The sequence below is a fragment of the Podarcis melisellensis genome, assembly GCF_964234715.1.
Source record: "Podarcis melisellensis genome assembly, chromosome: 5".
NCBI lineage: Eukaryota > Metazoa > Chordata > Lepidosauria > Squamata > Lacertidae > Podarcis > Podarcis melisellensis.
The window spans coordinates 16,557,278-16,578,634 of NC_138537.1; the positions used below are offsets into that span (position 1 = coordinate 16,557,278).

Below are 21,357 nucleotides of genomic sequence, written 5' to 3' on the forward strand. Positions count from 1 at the left end.
AAGTTTTCTTTGAGCTCTGGGGAGGGTCTCCTCGCAATCCAGGAGGACTCTTCAGGGTCCTCCCCATTTCTGGGATCCACTTCTGGGTTCCCAGCACTGCACATGTGTGTAGTTGCACGTGAATAGCATGCAAAAATGGGGAGTTGCCTGTGTCTGTTGGCATAGTCACAAAGGAAGCCTATAGCAAACTACATCCCAACTTTTACCTGATCAGCTCTCAGATGCAGTGCTAGGAATCACTTGCCAAATTCTAATCAAACCCTTCCCAGACATCATGTGATCCCTCCTGTGATCCCTTAGCCTTTTGGGAAAGGGGATAGGTTGCTCTGACTGCCCCCCTCCACACACACAATTTTCCAGAAAGGACAGGGGTTACTGGAGAGGGTAGCATTATATCAACTTTTAAATGAAAACATCTGCTTATCCTATTTGCTTTCAAAACAATCTCTGCTTTTTATTTCTCTTTCATTATCTCTCGCTCTCTTTTAACGCTGATACGCACTTAAAACCAACCTTGTAAAAATGAAAGGGGGAAAGATGTAGGGGAACAGCTTGAAAGAAGACTTTGAAGAAAGGAGAGCCTTGGCTTTTTCTGGACTCAATTAAAGGTTTCGACAAAGTTAATTGCTAATACCTTGCATGCAAAACTTGCCCATCTGAAGCCGATGCTGGAAACTGCTTCTGTTATTTTTAAAACCGGAAGATTGGCCTTTCTGCATCGCTTCCATGTCAGCATCGTACTCAAACGTGCTGTTGCATGGCGCTATACATGAGAAGTTTCGCTTTTTTGTGCAAGCGAGCCATCTGGAAGCATTTCTGCATTAGCAGATGTTGTTTTGAGATGTAAATAATAAACAGAACATATTCCCATACTCCTCATACATTACACAAAGGTGGGTGAAGTTCCTACATCTAAATTTTAGTATTATTCTATCATGCCACTTCCCCCACATCTTTCCACCATATACAAAATTAGGAAATTCAGAAGGGAATTTGTGTTCTGTTGTGCACAGAGAAAGAGAACCTGGGTCCCTCCAGAAGTTGCTGGGCTGTAGCTCCCAGCACCAATGGCTATGTTGGCTGGATCTGATGGAAGCTGGATTCAAACAACATCTGGAGTTCACAACTGCTGGTATAGCAGGTTTACATTCCCCAATGTTTCATCCATAAATTTACTATAATGGTTTGGCACCAGCTGCACTGAAATGAATGAAAACTGTCCTGGCAAAGCTTTTGGATGATCTGACAGCTCAAACTTCCTGCTCCTGAAGGACTAAAAAGTTTGGAATCTCCAAATCTGAATTATACACAACAAAAATGTAACCAAATGCCTTTAAACTTTTGGGTTTTATTTCCCATAAGGTGTAGGAATCAATAATGCAATTAAAAGGAACTACAACACAGAAGAAGAAGAAGAGTAATAGTAATAATATTAGATATATATGAGCAAGAATATATATCAAAGGAGAAAATAGGGTGTTCATAAACTGACTTAAATAAGTGTCTATATGTTGAATATTGTAATGCTACTTTTTCTTTTTGCTATATGCTGTCAGGGAACTGCCATCGGCTCAGTGGGGAGAGGGGAAAAGCCAGATGGATTACAGAGAGTCCCCAAAGATCGTGGGAAGCAGCTCCTCCTCAGCGGAGGAGAGTAACCACGCCTCCAGTGGAGAGGAGCTTCAGGGCTCGGAGGAGGCGAGGCAGTGCCAGGACACCTTGCCTGGGCAAAGCGGGGAGGAGAGAGGTCCTCCGTTACCCACGCCCTCCTTGCGCAGTAAGCTTTCGCACCAAGAGGGGAGGCGCAGACTGGGCGTCAAGAAACTACTTTGCTGGGGACCGCCAACTCACGGATTCTGCCAGTGAATGAGCCAGCCACAGGAGAGTGGCGCTCTGGACAGATAAAGTTTATTTTGGCATCAAAAACAAGGCTTCACAGCCGAGCAGGGAGGCATTTGCCTGCTTGCTCTCAAGCAACCCCTTGGAACCTTAACATATGCATTCATGTTTTATATGTTTATATTTACTGTATTTTTCTATTTTTTTTTGGGGGGGGGGAAATTAAAAGTAAGCATAGGGAAAGAAGAAATTCTATAATTTTATGCCATAATTCCCCAAAATGGTATGTTATAGGGAGCAGCCCATTTTCCTGCTATTTCCTTATTGGTGATGTGTGGTGGGAGATTCCCATTGTGAAACTGTGTTAGATAACCCCCAATGAGCAACCAACTTTAAAAATTCTTAATATGTGTCTTAATCCAGAGCAGCACCCTAATATATCAAATGAACACTGCCATCATTGTTAGTTCTCTCATGAGTTGACAATCCTAATAACTGAAACCATAATAATAATTTTAAAACGGGGTTAGAAAATGAAAATGAATGGTGGATATGTGCATTTTTCTTTGCAGATGGCACTCAGTAGTTTAAATTCACTTTATTAGAAATTTGATAGTGGCTTGCCTTAACAAACCAACAGAGACTGCCTTCTCTGGATCCTGCTTATAAACCATATGTTAGATTTGGAAACACTGCAGGTTCTAATTTAAACTAATCACTCAGTCTAAACAAGGATGAGAGAATAAACCTGGATGCAAGGAAAGTAGTCTAAAGTATTGACACTGAGCAACAGAAACAGAACTGATAAGTAGCTAATATATTGCATAACCTCTATTTTTGAAATGCATAATATTGTTATGGACATCCATTTATTACAGTAATGTGGTTCACTCCAAATGTTGCTAAACTATGTTAGCAGACATTGCAGCTTGGATGAATTAGATTGAAATATGGTAATCATTTCAGTTTATGGAGTTCAAAGGCTTTATTCATGCAGGAACTATTTACAACTATAGAATGAGAGAAATAGCAGGCATATTTTCTGGATAGAAGAGTAACCCAAAATGCCTTATGGTTTTAAGGGGTGGATTTAACTTAAGCATAGAGGCTTACAAACAATTGCTGGCTAAATTGCTACACAAACAGTGCCCTCTTGTGGTTTAAACTAACACATGCATTAAACAGAAGATCAGGAGAAGGAAATGTCTTTGGTTTCCTCCAACAGACCAGTGGCCATGCAGGCTGGGGCCAAAAGAAGTTGTGGTCCAACAATATTTGGAGTATACCCAATTGGCCACCTCTGTTTTAGGGAGATAACTGCCTAACTGATCAGGCTGGTTTTCTGATGCAAAATTGTTGTAGGATGATGTAATCCATCAGGTTTATGGGAATACGCACGTTGCTTCCTTCCAGCTGGAGGGTGGGAAAAGCTCAGGGTGTGTGTGTGTACAGAAGAGCAAAAGAAAAAAAGCAGGTTGTGAGACTGTAAGATGGAAAACACAAAGAAACTGCTTCTCCTCTGGAGATGAGATCTGGTGGGCAGCTGACTTGTTTAGTAAGTGTGTTAAGCTGTTTGCTTCCACCAATGCTGAATATTGGTAAATAAAATCAACTGTTACAAAGATGCAGTGCACTTCCAGTAATCTTTCCTTCCAGACTCACTTCCCAAACCAGAGTAAGCACTGGTCCTGAAATTTCCCCCTGCTCAGGCGAATGGGAAGTGTATAATAATATCTTAAAGAGTGAGTTTCCAAACTGGTGTTCTTATGACTCTGGGAGTTCATGATGAAAGACAGGCATTGATAGACAAGTTATCCAGAAGAAAGCTTGCTCTTTGCTCTAAACTCTCCCCTGTGATGCTCAAATGCAAAGGAGCACTGGGCACATTCTAGGCTACAGTCAGTTTCTGCAGGGCACTAGCTAGGTCTAGTCAGTGACCTGTAGAAAATCAGAGCAGGCCACAGAAGACAGCCCAGAATAATCTGCAACATTTAGGCCATGGTTGACATAGAAGGTTTCCTCAGGAGACAAATGGCTCTGAGCTTGAGAAATTTGAAAAATCACTGGCCTACAGTTTCATGAGTCAGAACCAAGTGCTGTCAAATAAATGGTAAAAAGCAAAGCATCTGTATGATCAGCAAGTCTGACTGTGATACAAATCCCAGCATACCTAGCTAAAGAGTTTCAGAGCACTTTGGCAACAACAAAAAAAGTATCCCCAAATCAGGCAACATCTTATCATTGAGTAAACTGCGAGTTTAATTTTTTTTAAAGAAAGGTAGGATGATTCATGAAGTGTGGAGGATGGTGATGTTCTCACGTGGCTGTTCACAAACACCACCTCTCTTCCGCATGCTAGATAATAAAGAAACAAAAATGGCACGTCATTAACTGGAAAAGTGATCTTTTCCAGCACATCAGAGCTGTAAATAAAAATCCAACTGAACAAAAGCCACAGTGCAATCATCTGCACTTGATTTGGCAGCAGATGTAAACTACTTCTCAAGAAATTGGTAGCATTGATGCGATAAGAGCTATTTGGCTTTAGGGTGTTCAGTTTTTTGTTTTTACTTAGTAGGGCCAATTATCCCCCTGACCCAAAAACTAAGAGTCGGGGAGAAATTCCATTCAATTCACATTGAAAGCCAAATCTATCAAATTCACATGAAACAATAGGAGAATTGAAACAAAGTCATCCTTTGAAATTCACCACTTATCCAGATTTTGCAATACAGTTATCCAACCAACCAATGTTTACAAAAGTGTGTATACTTTTATGCATACAAAAGTGTGCATAAAAATCAACATCTTACATGGAAACACATAAAAATGCACTCCATTCGTGGCAAAATGTATTTATTATGATAAATTCACACCAGAATGCTTAAGAATTTTCATAGAACCTTAGCGTTGGAAGGGACCCCAAGGGTCATCTAGTTCAGCTCACTGCAATGAGGAATCTCAGCTAAAGTATCCATGACAGATGGTCATCCAGTCCCTGTTTAAAAACCCCCAAGGAAGGAGAGTCCTCCCAAAGAAACTGGTTAAAAAGAAAGGAAGATCAAATTGCAGCAGAAATGTGGAAAACTAAATTTAAGATTGGAAAAATGAGAAATTAAGAGAACCAAAATGGACACACCCTTCCCAGAATTCACAGCATGGCAAGCAGCAGGCTCTCTAAATATTTTCCTAGGTCTGTTGCCATTGCATGATGTCTTTGGGCCCAACGAGATGCTATGAGAAATATGTGGTTTCATTCCATGTTTCTCCTATGAGACCATGGTACACAGGTTGTTGTTGTTTAGTCGTGACCGACTCTTTGTGACCCCATGGACCAGAGCACGCCAGGCACTCCTCTCTTCCACTGCCTCCCGCAGTTTGGTCAAACTCATGTTCGTAGCTTTGAGAACACTGTCCAACCATCTCGTCCTCTGTCGTCCCCTTCTCCTTGTGCCCTCCATCTTTCCCAACATCAGGGTCTTTTCCAGGGAGTCTTCTCTTCTCATGAGGTGGCCAAAGTATTGGAGCCTCAGCTTCAGGATCTGTCCTTCCAGTGAGCACTCAGGGCTGATTTCCTTAAGAATGGATAGGTTTGATCTTCTTGCAGTCCATGGGACTCTCAAGAGTCTCCTCCAGCACCATAATTCAAAAGCATCAATTCTTCGGCGATCAGCCTTCATACATCACTACTGGGAAAACCATAGCTTTAACTATACACAGGTAGAGGAGATTAAACGGCACCAATCAGTTTGTATTATTCTATGTATAGGTTTGTTTTATTTTGTGATCAATTTTGTTTGGTTTTGACATCTCACGTGAACTGCTTAGAGACTACACATATTAAGCGGCATAAAAATTCCTAAATATATTTAATAGTTGCTGCTATTCACTCTCTTGGAGACACTATTGTTGATCTAAATAGCAGCTTGCCTGCCCCCCACCCTGCTCCTTGGGTGAATAACAGCTTTAGGGAGCTGAGATTTTCATCAGGACCTGATGCAGAGGAATGGATTAACCCGTGCCCCAGTCCCAATCCTGAATGAGCACGCCTGCACCTTTTCTTTCATTTTTAAAAGGGGGGGGGTGGAAATCTTGTGCATTTATCTATTTGGGTATGTCTTGCAAACATTTGGGGATATATGAAGAGCACCCACCAGGGAGCGGGCCCTGGATAGCTTACATCTCCATGCTGTTCTTTCATTTTATTATTTTAATTAGATTTATATATCAAAAGATCTCAGGGCAGTTCAAATTGCAAGTTTTTACAAATGCAAGTCTTTGCTTTACACTGCTTGCTCCTTGAAACAATGGTCTAGCCATGGGAAACATGCTTGCTGTGTAAAGTATGGTCCAGCCATTTGATGCTGAACCTTCTAAAAAAGAGGTAAAGAACCCGCAACCTGAATTTCATCCAGCCCCACACTGCAGGTACCACTTCAGCTTCCCTGCCATGTTGTGCTCACTCCTCTTAATTCCAAATTATTGATGAATCCCTTCCCCTCAACCTCAAATTAAGTCACCGCTCTTCAGTTTTCCAGCACAGCAAGCATGCCATCAAATGCAGCAAGCTCTCCTTTGAAGTGTTGCAGTAAGTAGTTTGATTTTGGCCGATACTCTGATTTTTGAAGTAAACAAACACACAAACTCAGGAAAGTGCCGCAGTTATTTGTGAACTGGGACTTCAATATCTTGCTCTCAGCAAGACGTGACAGTTTTTTTTGGGGGGGGAACTATGCTGGGGGTGCGGAGGAGGGAAGCAGAGGAAAATGTCTGATCTTTTGAAAACCTCTGCATTTCCACAGCAGCTAGACAGATGTGTTTTTGCCAAGCTCAGTGAGGGGCTTTCCTCAGTTCAGCAGCTTTCCTTCCCGCCACGCAATGGCACAGTAGGCAGGCCACACAACAGAGGGAGGCTCATGCAAATACCTTCGTAATGCAAGCTAACGTGCCCTATTTCACAGATCTGCTTTGCAGATTACTATCTACGTCGAAGAAAAACATAATGTGTGCATTGCATGCGTGTGTGGCAATGGACCACTTTCTTTGACACACATTCAGGGATCAGGGAGATTCTGGTTCATGGCTGTGAAGGATGAGACACTTGTTCTGGCATGCAGGTTGCATGACATGAAAGCCAGTTCTTATGGCGAAGTAAAAGAACCCAAAAGAGACCCCTGTAAATTACGGTAGGTTCGGCAGGTAATAGCAACCTTTATTCTCAATGCTCAACGTCAACAGAAGCAGTGTCCACACTCGTATCCTACTCAATGGTGCTCCCAAGATTGAGGACCATCTCGCCAATGTGAACTTCTCTGCACATGCTCAGATTACCATTGGAGACTCTCTTGGCTAGCTGCAGAGACATTGCTAAGTACTTAACAAAAATGGGCACGAACCCATAGGCACAAATTTGCACATGTGTGGATGCAAATTTAGAATGTAAAGGCCACAAAAGTAAGACAACTGAAACTACAATAACCCACAAACCTGCTATATGGCATGGTGTGTAGCTTGCCCTGATTTTAAACTACAACCTTCATTGCTGAATTATATGATCTCTTGGAGTTCCCCAAACATGTGCTTCTGGCTATAAAAACAGGGATCTGGAGAAGAGGTCTGCTAAATGGTTAAACCAGTTTTTGTTTGTTTGTTTGTTGCCCTGTTTACTGCCCAGCTTTGGGGCTTTCAATGGGCATCTGGTTGGACACTGAGAACAGTTTTTTTTTAAGTGTTGGTGTTGTTTGAATCACATTCTCATTCATATCCTACACTGTGTAATAACCACAATGCAGAATTTAATATTGTCTTGTGATGCCTCTACCAAGAACTTGCATGCCTGTACAGATGATTCATCTGTAGTTTAGAATATGCTGATTTTTATTAATACGTTGGCAGAGAAAAATAAACTCTAATTTATATATTCAGAATTGCCCATTAGCTGCTGGGCTGTCTTTTTAGAAACAACATCCCAAATGGTTGAGATTCTCAAAGTATGAGTGGCTGGAGTAGGAATACAATGGTATTAATTCAAAGTCAAGGAGTGGAGAATAGCAGCCATGCAAACCCTTCCCAGCACATTTCCCCTCTTTCAAAATGAATATCCATTTATTCTTGACAACTGCAAAGTGTATTCCTATAATTGCAGAGATAATAGCCCAGCTGATTACATCCATTTGCCAATGGTAACAACTCTCCTTTCCGTTTTTTCCCAAACAAACAAATTATTGCCACTTAGGAAAGTGGAAATGTTGACATTCTCCATAACTCGCATTCAAAAACAATTCGTACGTGTACAAAATGGCTGGTATAATTGTTATGGAAATCTATCAGAGCTTTCCAGTACAGGAAGTGCTGTTCATTTAATTAAGAAAAAATATATAAACACTCTGCTCAGTCTGAAGGACAAACAATCCCAGCTGGACACAGTTGCAAAAACTGTGATGGTAAACCACGAAGGCATGGGTAGGCAAACTAAGGCCTGGGGGCCGGATCCAGCCCAATCGCCTTCTAAATCCGGCCCGCAGACGGTCGGGGAATCAATGTGTTTTTACGTGAGTGGAATGTGTCCTTTTATTTAAAATGCACCTCTGGATTATTTGTGGGGCATAATAATTTGTTTATTTTTTCCCTTCAAAATATAATCAGGCCCCCAACAAAGTCTGAGGGACAGTGAACTGGCCCCCTGCTGAAAAATTTGCTGACCCCTGCACCAAGGTTTCATATGCTGATTCAGTGGAGGGGGGGCTATCTCCAGAGGGTCAAAAGAAGAAAAAAAAATCTGAAGGAAACAGTGGATGTATGATTTTTGTGGTTCTTGTCAAATCCCACAGGGCCCTGGTTTCTTGTGACAGCGTTCCACCAGGCCGGGGCCATGGCCAAAAAGACCTTGGCTCTGGTCGAGGCCAGTCTAATCTCCTTGAGGCTCGGGAGATTACCTTAACTGTTTATCAATAGGCTCCTCCAATGACAAGTGAACAATTATAACATAAAATTCAAGACTAATTATGACATTCCTGAACGAAAGACTGCACTGTGAGGAATTCGACTCGTGGTGCATTTACCTTAGTTTGCCATGATTTGAGGGCAATCGATGCAGAACTACAATCTCACATTGCTACATCAAATGACTGTTATTCAGTTCAGTGTCATGAGTACTATGATTTAGCAGAGCTGACAAAGGGCAGGAAAGGTTTCTCCAGCATGTTAACAGAGTAAATTAAGTGGACAACATAGCTCCACATGAGAGAGAAACTGACAAAAACTGGTTGAACGACCTTCCTGCTTTTAAATTGTAGGTTTTAATGTTCAACTGTTTTACCATCGCATACGTAAAAGCCACCTTGAGAACAGGGTTGAAAGGCGAGGTAGAAGTTTTTTTTTTACAAAATAAAATAACAGAATGGAGGCTTTCTTTGAAATCCATGCACTGACAGAAGATAAGCTTGCCTCACAATGCACCATTCATCTTAGCCTTAGTCTTTTAATTATTCAGGGCTAATCAATATGTGTTTCAACCCTTTTAATTGTGAGTCATTAATGGCATTTATTTACATCTATTCACAGGCTGAAAAGGTACCTTCTCAATTTAACAGTTTGCCATTCCCATTCTAAATTTCAAGAAACAGTGTACTTTGGATAAATTCAGACGGTCCTGAATTGAGTTGTGGCTACTTGTACAAATTCACTGTTTATACAAAAATCCCACAATGTTAATAACTCATATGACCTAGATGCAGGTACTCTCTTCCCTACTGCAACCATAGCGGTATGCCTGGCCCCGAATGAAAGTGAAACCTTTGGTATGAAATTACTTTGAATACAACTCTGCCCACACACCCCAGGATCCCATCGTAAGTGCTAAGTCTTCTTTAATGGATATAATAATCCAGCACTTCCAACACAGTTATAGCTGTATCAGGAAGTACAGAACCCAAGACAAGTGTTAGAAATGCTCATTATCATTTGCATTGCAATGTGGATGAAAAGTTCCTCATGCATGCACCTCTCTCTCGCTAGAGCAAAGCTTAGGATAATATAGGAGAGCAATCTTTTCCAAATTGCCATGGGCACCGCAGCCGGGGCATTACGACAGAAGTCAAGACATGCTCCATAAATGCAATCTGACTCTTCCTTGAACTTAGTCGAGTTAATTGAAGTTGATAACCAAATAAGTGGCTTGAACACTAAGATGGTGAAACCCTCAAACAGTCTCGGCTGAAGAGCTGTGGGACAAAGAATGTCAGGACTGCATTATACAGTGGTACCTCTGGTTAAGTACTTAATTCGTTCCGGAGCTCCGTTCTTAACCTGAAACTGTTCTTAACCTGAAGCACCACTTTAGCTAATGGGGCCTCCTGCTGCTGCCGTGCCGCCAGAGCACGATTTCTGTTCTCATCCTGAAGCAAAGTTCTTAACCTGAAGCACTATTTCTGGGTTAGCGGATTCTGTAACCTGAAGCGTATGTAACCCGAGGTACCGCTGTATATGAGAATAAGCAGGAAAGAGCAGCTTCAGGGGGTCACTCACATGTCTGTTTTACTGTCATTCTTATAACATGCAAAGCAGCCCTGGCATACTTTGATTCCACATCTCTTTGCTGAAAACTATTCCAGGATTTGACCCCCTTACTGTTAGAGCTCCTTTTCTGATTTTCAACCTCTATTGATTAATAGGCAATTTGTAGCTACTTGTTCCCAGAGCTACCTTCAATCCAAATTGCTGCACATATTAAGCTTTAAATGCACAGCTCTGAGAAGAGGGTCAAACTTTACTATCCAGAGGAAGTAAAAGTTGCAACAAGGCTCCAATTCTACCTCCACTGTTGGAGACAGTACACTTCTGGATGCTAGTTGCTGGAAACCGCAGGTTGGAAGGGTGTTGTTGTGTTCGGGTCCTGCTTGCCAGTTTCCCATGGGCATCTGGTTGGCTACTGTGGGAACAAGATGCTGGACTAGATGGGACACTGGCAAGATTGAGCTGGGCAATTCTTAAGTCCTCATGGGTACTTTAAAATTCATGACATTCACGGATCAGGTGCCCATTCTCTAGATGAGGCATGGCCAAACTTGGCCCTCCAGATGTGTTGGGACTACAACTCCCATCACCCTAGCTAACAGGACCAGTGGTCAGGGAAGATGGGCATTGTAGTCCCAAAACATATGGATGGCCAAGTTTGGCCATGCCTGCCCTAGATCAAGCTTCCTCAGCCTTGGCCCTCCAGATGTTTTGAGACTACAATTCCCATCATCCCTGACCACTGGTCCTGCTAGCTAGGGATCATGGGAGTTGTAGGCCAAAAACATCTGGAGGGCCGAGGTTGAGGAAGCCTGCCCTAGATGATCAGTCATCAAATAAAGCTCGCAGGAAATTATTTGACACTTGAAGACTTCCAGAACTCTGCAGACACAATCCAGTAAGACTTCAATGTAATTAAGACATGTTTTTTTAAATGGGTTTATGTATGTTCCAGTTTTGCAGACAGGAAACTGAAGCCAAGTGATCATGAAGATGAGTGGCTATATCAGTGATTTGATGAATGGCTGACCTTTTGAACTCATAATTCCAGGGTCAAATCCCAACACAGTAAGTGAAACCACATTGGCTCTCATGCCCTTCATTGGAAAATCTATAATATGCTCATTTCAAGAAGTAAATAATGTATGACTAAAATGCTAATCATAGTACTTAGCACATATGGTCAACACAGAGCATCATTTAAGTAGATTTGTGTCATATTTTCCAGTTTTGATTTGCAAGTAGAAACAAGCAGATTCGGTGGAATTCTCTCTCCCCTCCCCCCCCAGAACAAAAAAGACTGTATAAAATGTTAACGTAATTCCAATCTTGTTTGGCACTATTATTTCCCCTGGTTGTATCATCTTCTCATTTCTGGTTCAGCAATGCAAGCGGATCCTATCCCATCATTGAACACAGGGAATGGAATCATGTTACTGTCCTACATAGCCAATCAGATTTAGCTGTGTGATGAGTTCAGCGTGGGCTAGTGAGAATGAGCAACATTTAAATGAATAACTGAACATTTTCACCGCAAGAATTGAAAAAAGTATTTTTCAGCATAGCCAAAATATTCATGAAAAATTGTCAGTAGTTGCAGCTCAGCTCATCATCTTCCACTGAAAATCTTGGAAATTTGGAAAGGAATGGCAAGTATCAGTTTAAAGACAAAAATAATAATAATAATCAAGATGTGATTATTTGACACATGGCCATTACATTTTTCAGTACTCGTTGAGAGTTAGTGCTTAGTTTTACGGAGAATGAAATAGTCTCAAATGTTACATGTTTTAGAAACTGGATACTTGCCAAATGCTTTGATGATTTAAAAAAAATATCTTAAGAATGTCTGCAGATCCAATTACAAGGATACAAGTATTACACTAATCAGTAAAACAAAAGACTGCTTTCATCAACAAGTGATCACAGGTTGTCACTCGTCTCTGACTTCAGGAGATTTGATGGAAGAAAACTTGATGATATAAATTAGAAATGACAGTCCACTGAAGGGAGTTAACACAGGGGTCACGAACTCTTTAACTAATTTCTGAAGCTTATCAATGTGAAGAGACATATCTATTTTCAGCCTGCGTTGCTCACTCAAGAAACCAGAATGTGGGATAAACTGGTACCTTGAACTCTTTAAATTTTATTAATTTCACCCCACAAAGAAAATGACAGGGTCCTCCCCCGTGGTGTAAATTAGCTACGTGAAGAAATTTGTCCTACGGGTACAACCCTACACACACCAATTTGAGGCTTGCTTCCGTTTTGAAGAAGCTGTAAATAGGACTGGGCTATAAATATAATTTGTACATTTTTTGCCATAAGGTGCCACTTGCAGTCATTTCATAATGGAGACGCATGCATGTAAAACTAGTTGATTAAAAAGGAACGGTGAAAGAAGAAGACTGTCACCTGTGACAGATTTTGGGGGGAAACGGGGGGGGGGAGAGAGGAAACAACAAGCTTGCAGAACCTGTGCTGCTTCACAACACACAAAAATGTCGTTCTCTTCTATCTGGTGCAGAGCTCTCTCAAGGGTACTGTAAAAAGTCATGACACGGTAGAGAAAACCCATCATGTGGATCGAGAAAGAAAGAAATGAGAGTAAGTGTCTGGGTCTCCCGCTGGCATCTGATTTGCTACTGTGATAACAAGATGCTTGATTATGATGGGCTTTGGGCCTGATCCTGCAGCGCTCTTCTCATATTCTGATGAGCCTCGCGGTACACAAATGTGATTTGTTGTTGTTTAGTCATTTAGTCGTGTCCGACTCCTTGTAACCCCATGTGATAAAAGCTTTCATTTCACAGGGGACAAGAGTGGTGTTCTCTAGGTAAAGGTAAAGGTACCCCTGCCCGTACGGGCCAGTCTTGACAGACTCTGGGATTGTGCGCCCATCTCACTTAAGAGGCCAGGGGCCAGCGCTGTCCGGAGACACTTCCGGGTCACGTGGCCAGCGTGACATCGCTGCTCTGGCGAGCCAGAGCCGCACACGGAAACGCCGTTTACCTTCCCGCTGGTAAGCGGTCCCTATTTATCTACTTGCACCCAGAGGTGCTTTCGAACTGCTAGGTTGGCAGGCGCTGGGACCGAGCAGCGGGAGCGCACCCCGCCGCAGGGATTTGAACCGCCGACCTTTCGATCGGCAAGTCCTAGGCGCTGAGGCTTTAACCCACAGCGCCACCTGCGTCCCTCTAGCAGACATAAAGTTTAGCCTAGAAAATGGAAACCTGAGACAAAGCTCCAAGTCAGGGGTAGGCAACCTAAGGCCTGGGGGCCAGATCCGGCCCAATTGCCAGCATGTTTTTACATGAGTAGAATGTGTGCTTTTATTTAAGATGCATCTCTGGGTTATTAGAGGGGCCTGCCTGGTGTTTTTACATGAGTAGAATGTGTGCTTTTATTTAAAATGCATCTCTGGGTTATTTGTGGGGCATAGGAATTTGTTCATATTTTTTCCCAAAATATAGTCTGGCCCACCATATGGTCTGAGGGACAGTGGACTGCCCCCCTGCTGAAAAAAGGTTGCTGACTCCTGCTCCAAGTGAACCTTAGCCAATGACAAGGCAAGGAATTCAACCTAGCACTAGGGCAGTTGTTCCAACAGTGCAAGCTTTGCCGCCCATCTCCTCCTCCCTGAACTGTTATGGGGTTTCTCACAACCCCCTGACTCAATTTTGGAGGTGGAGCATGCAGAGGGAGAAGAAGCGGGGAAAGCCCTGTTGTGCTAGTGGAAGTCCTTGCATGGTCTTCTGCTAGTGGGACATTAGTGGAATCCCACCCAAGAACTGCAAAACACACTACTGTATTCACTAAAAAATAAAAAAGCTGTGTGAGTGATAAATAAGACTTGCTTCCCCTGAAATGAGCAAAAAATCCTTCCCGATAAACTACTAATGCTTCCATTCAAACTCATGGTGACTCCATGTGGCTGGATTTACCACAACATTAAATAAGGCAGGAGCAGAAATGCTATGCTGTTTATGATTTCTGGTGAAATCTTATTCTCATATCTCTGAAATGGAACAGATCTTTATTGTTAGCAGACACAAGAAGTCACAAAGAACTTGCAGGGTGATCCATCCCATGCCATTGTTCCCAACTTCTGTTAGTCACAATGGCTGATGGAGAACCTAGACATTATGTTTCTCTTGCACCTTGGTCAGTTTGCTAATAGACATGGGCAGATCTATCCTTCATTGATTTGTGTACCCTTCTTTGAACCCAGCTGCTTTAGGGGCCTTCTCATTCACCCATTGAAATCTAGCCAAGGGTTGCACAGATAATCATTTCCCTCCCTTTGCCTGTACAGAGGTATTGAACATGCTGGGTATGGCTGATGGGAGTTGTAGTGCAACAACATCTAGAGAGGACCATGTTCCTGCCTTAACTGTACACCTATATCATTTTGAAAGTGACCTATTATAAGAAGAGAAGTCTCCAAATTTAAGCAATTAGTACTAAATAACTGCCCAGTAAAGCCTATGATAATAGATCTGAGCCAAAAAGTGAAGCTTTATGCTCACTTTAATTAACAAAAGCCTTTGTTTGGTAGAAAACCTGAATCCAATTTTACAAAGTTTGTCATATATATGTTTTTACATTCTGTGTGACTAAGAAGTGAGATATGGGAGATAAAACTGTCATAACACAGCAGATGCAGAATTACACTTTGAAAAGCTAATCAATCCACTCCCCTCCGGCATTTTTATTTAGCTGCACGCTACTTCACTAAACAGGAATTTACTTCACATCTGGAATTTACTTCCAGCTGTGAGGACTGTCCATTCCAGTGCAGTGAGATAATCTAAAAGTTGTCTGCTATAATTAAACTAGATTACAGAAAAGGTTCTCAAACTGTCATAGCAGGCTTCCCCAAGTTGATGGAAGTGTCAAAACCTCAACAAATGTAAGAGTAAGGGCTGGTGTTTAAAAAACCGAAGGACCACGGGGAAGCTGTCAAAAAGCACTTACAATCCTATACATTGATAGTATATAGCAGCTTTAAGGATGATAGGATAGCACCAGTATTTAGACAGAGAGCAGCTGGGTGAAAAACCCTTATAAATAAAGTTACAGGGCTGAGGAATGGAAATAAAAAATAGTAATGTCCCTGATTAGAACAGGGGTTGGGAATCAGCTCAAGGGCCACATTTCTTTGTGAACAACTTTCGGAGGACCTCATGCCAGTGGTAGGTGAGGCCAGAGGGAAAACTGGGTAGAGCAACATATGTTACTCTCACTTTTGTACCACATGGTGCATTTGCAGCATAAGGTTTTTCTAGACACCCCACCTCCTAATTCTCCACTCAAGCAAGCAAGAGGCATTTAGGTCAAGGATACATCCCAGACAGGCAGTATCACTCAAGGAAGGCACAGAGCAAGGCCTGTGAGGAGTGTGGCCTACAGAGAGGCCTGAGAGCCAGAGAGAGAGAAAGAGATCTAGAAAGCTGCATGTGCTCCCCTGGCCTCCGTTTCCTCACCCCTAGATAAAAAAGATAGTTTCTGTACTCCAGGGAAGGCTGGCTTAGCACTATTTCTTCTTTGGTGATCACTCATAACTGAGTAAGATTGTCTTCCATGAACACGATTTTAACAGTGAATCTGTAAGTGGCTGTGGAGGCCAATCCTGGATCCAGAAATCCTTCCACAGTGGGAACATAGGTTTCCAGGCAGGATTTGAATCATGGTGAGGGTTTGCCAAGTGTGCCTTCCTCTTAGCATGTTTCTCCCTTGCGTCCTGAGTTCGAGCATCTTCAAAGTCCATAACACCTTTGGTAAAGGCTGTTCTCAAATTGGAGTCACGGGCCAGTGTTTCCCAATTGTCGGTGTTTATACTACTTTTTTTTTTTAAGATTTGCCTTTGAACCTGTTCTGTTGACCACCAGCATTATGCTTGCCATTTTAAGGTTTGGAATAGAGTAGTTGCTTTGGAAGACGATAATCAGGCATCCGCACAACATGACCAGTTCAACGTAGTCGATGTTGAAGAATCATTGCTTCGACACTGGTGATCTTTGCTTCTTCCAGTACACTGGCATTAGTTCGCCTGTCTTCCCAAGTGATGTGTAAAAATTTTCAGAGACACCATTCATGGGATCTTTCGAGGAGTTGGAGATGGCTTTTATAAGTGGTCCATGTTTAGCACTGTTTACATACTGACTGGCTGCAGCTCTCCAGGATCTTAGGCAGTGAACTCTCCAAGCCCTACCTGGAGATGCAAGAGACTGAAAGTGGGACCTCCTGCATGCAAAGTAAATGTTCTACTGAGTTATGTCCTGTGTTGTCTGGGGAATGGGCAAATATTGGAACATACTGTTGAAGGTCCCCTTTGTAAACCAATGGTTCCCACAATCCTCTGGCACCATTAGCTCATGCTTTGCTAGTGCTCAATATGATGGGATTGTACATTTTTGCGGGAATCTGACCCTCATCTCTAGATGATCCAAATCCTGCTCCTCTGCTTGAACCCGCAAAAGCGGCGAACTGCCATCCTAGGCTGATACTAACTGCCACTGATCTCTCTTCTCGACATATCCTTGGTGTAACAATAAGTAGTGCCATGACAGATAAATCTTTGCATTCAGAGAAATAATGGGTTTCTGGAAGACTTATGGATTGACTCAGTTTAGTGAGCTAGAAAGCCTTAAGTGTTTATTAGTATAATGATGGATAGGAATCACAGTGGCACTCATGCATTGTAACAGCATCAAGCCAACATCGACCGCACTAACAGCATGTAAAGTTAACAAGACTTCTAGCTGACTTTCCCTATTTCTGGATGTGTGAATTATCTAAGCCAATCAAAAGAAAACCACACGAGAACTGAATGGAAAACCTCAATGAAAAAGAAGGCTTGCAAGAGCAGCTGGTAGCTTTCTGGGGAAGTTAACTCATCAGCTTTTCTGAGTGGGATGGAGAAGTGTGGGGTACATTTAATTGCAACAAATATTTATAGTGGAGTACACCCAACGTGTTAAAATACTGGGAGGCAAAAGAGGATTTTTGAGTGAAATCCTAACTCAAGACGAAGCTTGATGTTTTGTGCAACTAAAGAGAAATAGCTGTATGGAAAACATCCGTGATAACCATTTTAAAAAATGTGTTTCCGAAACAGGAGTGCTCTTATCCAGGAGACCAGAAGCTATGCGTCAGGGACAGGTCACATGGTACCCTCCAGAAGTTGCTGGACCCCAGCTCACATCAGTCCCAGACAGCATGAGCCAAGGGACAAGGAAGATGAGAGATGCAGTCCAACACTGGGAGGGCACCATGTTGGCTACCATTTCTATGACGAACAACTTCATTAAGGGGAAAGAAGCCTCTTGGCAATGGAGGCCAGGCAAGCAAGCAAACAGTTTAAAAATCACCCATCCAGTAAACTTATGCAGGAGACAATGCAGATCAAAGCAAACCGAGACACATACACCATCTCTTAAGGCCCCCATGAACGGCCTGATACCACACCGGTGGAATTAAAGGATACTTTATTCTTCCCTGACCAAGCATATGCTGCCAGAGTTGCAAATGGCATATTGTGGAACAGTGTATAAGCTTACTCATCCTAACTATGCTTGAATAAAAATCAGGCCAGTCATTTTTAGGAGAGGGATGTGGAATCTGTGGACCGCCAGATGTTGTTGGTCTCTAGCTCCCATCATCCCTGTCCACTGGCCATGCCGGCAGAGGCTGATGGGAGCTGGGAGTACAACACACCTTGTTTCTAGATTATAGAATGATAGAGTTGGAAGGGACCACGAGGGTCATCTAGCCCAACTCTCTGCAGCGCAGGAATCTTTTGCCCAACGTGGGGTTTGAACCCACAATCCTGTGTTTAAGAGTCTCGTGCTTTATCAATTGAACTGTGGGTTCCCACAGTTTGGTCAGACTCATGTTTGTAGCTTCGAGAACCTTCTCCTTGTGCCCTCCATCTTTCCCAACATCAGGGTCTTTTCCAGGGAGTCTTCTCTTCTCATGAGGTGGCCAAAGTATTGGAGCCTCAGTTTCAGGATCTGTCCTTCCAGTGAGCACTCAGGGCTGATTTCCTTCAGAATGGATAGGTTTGATCTTCTTGCAGTCCATGGGACTCTCAAGAGTCTCCTCCAGCACCATAATTCAAAAGCATAAATTCTTCGGCGATCAGGTGGGTAGCAGAGATTAATTGGCCAACAGAACCTCACGTGAAAGTGAGATGCAAGTCACAAGGATGATCACTCTTGGAACTCGATGTAGTATCATTATAAAATTTGATCACTAATACAGCAGCCTCAACCATATCTGGAGATGTTAAAATTGTGAACACTCTATGTATATATGCCCTGAAACAAGACATTTCACACCTCTAAGCTATATTGATATAAAAGATTGCTAGGGTGATTCACAGGCATGTTAGACCAAAGGTCCTTTATATGGTTGACATTAAAAGGAATATCTACATTTGGAAAAGATGTGAGTTGCCAAAGGCTAACTCAGAGAGCATCTGCTAAGAACAGTAATGCCTCAGGAGCCTTACCTTCTACTATGTCAATTGCAGACTCTAATTCAGCCCAAATTCAGTGTCTGAATAAAAGAGTAGCTGCAAGCAAAATAAAGATTGCAAACGAGAACCAGTTCATTTCAGATATAGCAGGCTATTTGATTGAGAAAGATTTGCTAGCTTCTGAAAACACACACAAAACCTAATCAGGTCAACCCTCCCCATAACAGCCTCGTCTGAAAATCTTATCATCATCATCAAGGAGAAGAAAGAGAAATGAAGCTGTGTTGTAGATAAAACTGGATTGAAAAACTTTCACAGGGCCAAGCAAGTCCTGAGAAAGTAGAGGCAGTTTCAGAGACTTTCAGGATTTCTTAAATTTGGGAGAGGAGATTTGCCCACTTTAAAAAAAGGAGTGGCTGAGGGTTATGGTCCACTGTGATTTAAATTGGCACAAGAAAGGTAACAGAGATGGTGCCTGGCTAAGTATTTCATGGGAAGGTATTCAACAACACTGAAGACCTCCTGATACAATGGTATCACCTCACCTGCAGTATGCAGTTTATATGTTATTTCTAAAATGTCAGATTTATGATTATGGTGATGATGGTCTGTTCTCTGTAGGGAAGAGGAAACTGTGGCCCGCCCAGTGATGTTGGATTACAAGTGCCATTATCTCTTACCATCAGCCATGCTGGGTATGGATGATGGGAGTTGTAGTCCAGCAACATCTGGAGGGCAACAAGTTCCCCATCCCTGGTCTGTGTGTTCCGATCAACAAACCTAATTTTTGCTTGGATAAATCTTTACGCAATCTGTGCTGTTATATCTCGCTTCATGCTATTGATTTGATCTTCTCAGTCACGCTACTGTAGAGGCACTGATAACAGAAACTCCAGAATGCGATAATCATTGTCATTATATTTTATTTGAGAAGTGTCTGCAATTGACTAGGCACTGTTCAATGTGTATAAGACAAATCCCTGTCAGCAGGCTTCCAGAGTCAAAATGGAACATGGAAGAACCCATTCAAATTATACTCAGATTTTTCTTTTTGAATAGATATCCTTTACAACTGCAGCTTCATAATCAAGACATAAGCATTCTCAAAACAACAGTTTGCACGAATATCTTTCATTTGATTTCCAGACAACTAACACTATTTTTCCACTTCAGTAAACTGCTGATTAAACAAGAGACAGTGAATGGATTGTTACCTTCACAAGATGTCCGGTCTTCTCTCAGTTTCTGGCCAGCTGGACATTTGCAGTAGTAGCTGCCAATCATATTGCAACATTGGCCCTGACATCCTCCATTGACAATGGCACATTCATTGACATCTGTGGTGAGAAGCATTTTTATGAAGGTGAACACAGAAAACAGCATGTACAACGGTTAAGGTTAGCCATGTTTATTTTGCCTTGCACCCGAAATGTGATCAGAGCAGCTAGCAAATCCAAAGGAGGTCTCCCTCACTGGAGAGCCAGTGTGGTGTAGTGGTTAAGAGCAGTAGACTCGTAATCTGGGGGACCAAGTTTGTGTCTCTGCTCCTCCACATGCAGCTGCTGGGTGACCTTGGGCTAGTCACACTTCTCTGAAGTCTCTCAGCCCCACTCACCTCACAGAGTGTTTGTTGTGGGGGAGGAAGGGAAAGGAGAATGTTAGCCGCTTTGAGACTCCTTCGGGTAGTGATAAAGTGGGATATCAAATCCAAACTCCTCTTCTTCTTTTATCATCAGAACAACACTGCAAGGTAGGTTAGGCTGATTGGCTCAATGTAACCCAGCGAGCTGAGTTGGGATTTGAACCCAGGTTTGCCCTGCCCTAGCCCAGGACTCTGACTTCCATAATCACACAGACTCTCACTTCCTCCACCTCATGCAGACCCGCACAACTTGTCACCAACCAAAACAAATCATAAATCACTAATTAAGCAGGGTGACCACCAGCAGCTGAATCACCTTCCTGTTTTGGCGTGTCTGCATGGAGTTATCATGAATGGGTTGGCATGTTAAGTACCTGCCAGGCCGTCATTTACAGCTTGTGGGGTGCATCTGAGTGGGTGGGTCATGCAGACCTTTCTTACTGTTGTGCCTCCAGGTAAGGTAAAGGTAAAGGGACCCCTGACCATTAGGTCCAGTCGTGACCGACTCTGGGGTTGCGGTGCTCATCTTGCTTTATTGGCCAAGGGAGCTGGCGTACTGCTTCCGGGTCATGTGGCCAGCATGACTAAACCGCTTCTGGCAAACTAGAGCAGCGTACGGAAACGCCGTTTACCTTCCCGCCGGAGCGGTACCTATTTATCTACTTGCACTTTGATGTGCTTTCGAACTGCTAGGTTGGCAGGAGCTGGGACCGAGCAATGGGAGCTCACCCCATCATGGGGATTCGAACCGCCAACCTTCTGATCAGCAAGTCCTTGTTTCTGCGGTTTAACCCACAGTGCCACCCGCGTCCCTGGGCCTCCAGGTACAGGATCATATTCTAACACAGAGGAGCAGCTGTCGACTGGTTGTGCCATC

At 42.8% G+C, this 21,357-nt stretch overlaps 1 protein-coding gene across 8 annotated transcripts in view; it reads right to left on the bottom strand.

Moving 5' to 3' along the window:
* Positions 1 to 21,357, bottom strand: part of LOC309369677 (uncharacterized protein) — a 204,862-nt gene that overhangs the window by 85,099 nt on the left and 98,406 nt on the right. For 7 of the 8 annotated variants that reach the window (XR_014168245.1, XM_081910710.1, XM_081910709.1 and 4 more), the window contains exon 5: positions 20,053 to 20,175. The exons of the other annotated variant lie outside the window; for it this stretch is intronic. Coding sequence is in view for 6 of the 7 variants with exons in the window: in XM_081910710.1 (XP_081766836.1) it covers positions 20,053 to 20,175 (123 nt within the window). In the remaining variant the exon portion in view is untranslated. The remainder of the gene's footprint in view (positions 1 to 20,052; positions 20,176 to 21,357) is intronic. 8 annotated transcript variants of the gene reach the window in all.